Raw genomic sequence first — 2,409 nt, forward strand, 5'->3', positions numbered from 1 at the left:
TATATATGCGTGTGTGTAGCTTGCTAGATCAGTTTTTCATTACGTTGAAAGTTTGCTGGGGTACAGAATATTAGCAAACTTAAGATGATCGCATGCACAATTTTAATATTGTGAACATATTTTATAATTATCTGCCAAGTCCTATACTTGAGACACGTATGTGAGCTTTATAAAGAACGAGAAGTTATTTGAGATCTAAACATCACAATCTTATGTAATTCTAAATTACATATCTAAAAATATAAGAATCTGTAATTCAATTACTAAAAGCATATCAAGTTATTACCAAAATTAATTATTCATTTAACTGAACAGTAAATTTGCTAGTTGCCATCAGACAAAAACCAAGGCACATTTTTAAATCTGTGTCAGTCTGTATGTGTTTAGCTTATAGGACCAGTCTTTCACAGAAACGTAACATTTATCTTAATGGTATATCAGAAGCGATCTATTTCAAAGCTGTGGTTTCTGCTCTAAAATCTGTACATATCAATCACACACACGGGCAGAGGGAGTGAGAGAGAGAACTGCCTGACAGCAGCCTGCGTTCTGTCGACAGGTGCAAAGACTCTGCAGGATTGGTGATATTTAAATCTACCACATTCACAATTTTACATAGTAAAGTAACTATAGTCATTTCCACTTTCTTTCTTTCTTTGGATACATGTGTTAAGTTTCTAACGAACAAAGTTTCAGTATTTCCTAACGAATAAATACCATTTCAGCCCACGCCTGCAGACAGCCGGAAACGCCAGCCCACGCGGACGTGCGCGCGATCGACCTGCCTGCCTTCGGCTACACCTTGGTGTACACCTGCCATCCGGGGTTCTTCCTGGCAGGTGGATCTGAGCACAGGACGTGCAAAGCAGATATGAAGTGGACAGGAAAACCCCCTGTCTGTAAAAGTAAGTCGCCGTGAGGGAGTGAAAATGCGCTCCCACCCAGCAAAGACGCACACAGACTGCCCGTCAGGCAAGTCTCCCCCTGTCGGACCCATAAGTAAACAGCCTCGTGGAGTGGTGTCAGTCACCCCGACTCTACCCGTGCTTGCCGTGTGTGAGCCGTGTGTGAGCCGTGTGTGAGCGTGTGCAGGAAGTGTTCGGTACAGTAGAGGCACAGGCCTGGGGGACATGTGGATTTTATTATTTGCCAATCACAGTTTCAGCCAAGAAGAAAAGCTGTTTGGCTGAAGAAAAGCATTATGAGTTAGTTAAAAGAAAAATGACACTCAATACAATTTTGGAAAATGTATCTTTTTTATGAAAATGGGCAAATATCACCAAGTACTGGTGCATATTAAATTAAACTGATTTTTAAGGCCACAGGCTGTTTGGTGGTGGGATGTAAGCTTACGTGTTCCTGACATCAGTTCTACTTTTTAAAATTACAAAAGCAGTCGATGTGGAAATGATACACTAATTACTCACAAATCCGTGTATTCACAAATGGGAGTGATAACTCTGGGTCAGGTTCCATGACAGCTAACCTTCCAGCTTCCCCACCAAACGCAGATTCCATGCTAATTGAGTGCTGAACACCACAGATCCAGACTACGGAGTGTAAGAGAATCAGTTTCGGTTTCCTGGTGTAGTCACAGTTCTCGAGTTAGGAATTTCTAAGACGTTTATGTTTCCCTTGCCCTTTTCTATTAGGAATAGAAGCAAACAGACTTTAAAAAAAAAAAAAGATAACTTATAGTTTAATACAAAACTAGAAAAGCTAAGAGATTACGCGTTAAATCTAACTTGGTAGACCCAACCAAACATCTGCAGGGAGCTGATTTGGTGTTATTCCGTATTAACCTGTGTGCTTGCTGATGTGGGTGGGGACTCGGGAAATCGAGGTTCTAAAACCTTAGTTATTTTGCATAGCACCTATCACTTGGGGGCAGCCCATCCCAAACGGGAGTCCAAAAGTGGACAGAAACCACCCTCATTTGCAAGGCTCTCTGTTGTAGCACACCTCGGGGACACACACACACGTCACACCAAGTCTCTCCATGAAACTCAGCTCTCCCACAGACACCAAGGCCGTTCCGCTGTGGATATCCGGGTTTAAGTGGACACGTCCGAGATACTCCTATTTTGCACATTCAGGAAATCTGGAGAAAGGAAAACTGCTTCAATCTGACATTTTTTCAAACTTATTCAAAAAGAAATGATTTTGAAGTTGATAATTTGTCTTTTTACTTGTAGGTAAAGGAGTGAGAGAAGTTAATGAAACAGTTACTAAAACTCCAGGTTTGTATACCAGCACAGTCATAGATTTAAACCCAATTCAGCGATTTGTTCTTTGCTCTGCTCTATAGTGCAACAGATTTGACGTGCAAATTCCTGATTCCTTTAGTCCATGACAAGCTAATGCTTCAGTTACCGAAAACACCAGTCCCCGGGGGGAGTTCTGTTTCTT

At 41.5% G+C, this 2,409-nt stretch overlaps 1 protein-coding gene across 1 annotated transcript in view; it reads left to right on the forward strand.

Moving 5' to 3' along the window:
• The window catches only part of LOC105306913 (CUB and sushi domain-containing protein 1-like), a 185,200-nt gene that overhangs the window by 162,503 nt on the left and 20,288 nt on the right, over positions 1–2,409 (forward strand). Inside the window, exons 41-42 of the mRNA XM_023524454.1 lie at positions 726–905; positions 2,196–2,240. Coding sequence (XP_023380222.1) covers positions 726–905; positions 2,196–2,240 — 225 coding nt within the window. The remainder of the gene's footprint in view (positions 1–725; positions 906–2,195; positions 2,241–2,409) is intronic.

The sequence above is a fragment of the Pteropus vampyrus genome, unplaced genomic scaffold (assembly GCF_000151845.1).
Source record: "Pteropus vampyrus isolate Shadow unplaced genomic scaffold, Pvam_2.0 Scaffold464, whole genome shotgun sequence".
Classification (NCBI taxonomy): domain Eukaryota; kingdom Metazoa; phylum Chordata; class Mammalia; order Chiroptera; family Pteropodidae; genus Pteropus; species Pteropus vampyrus.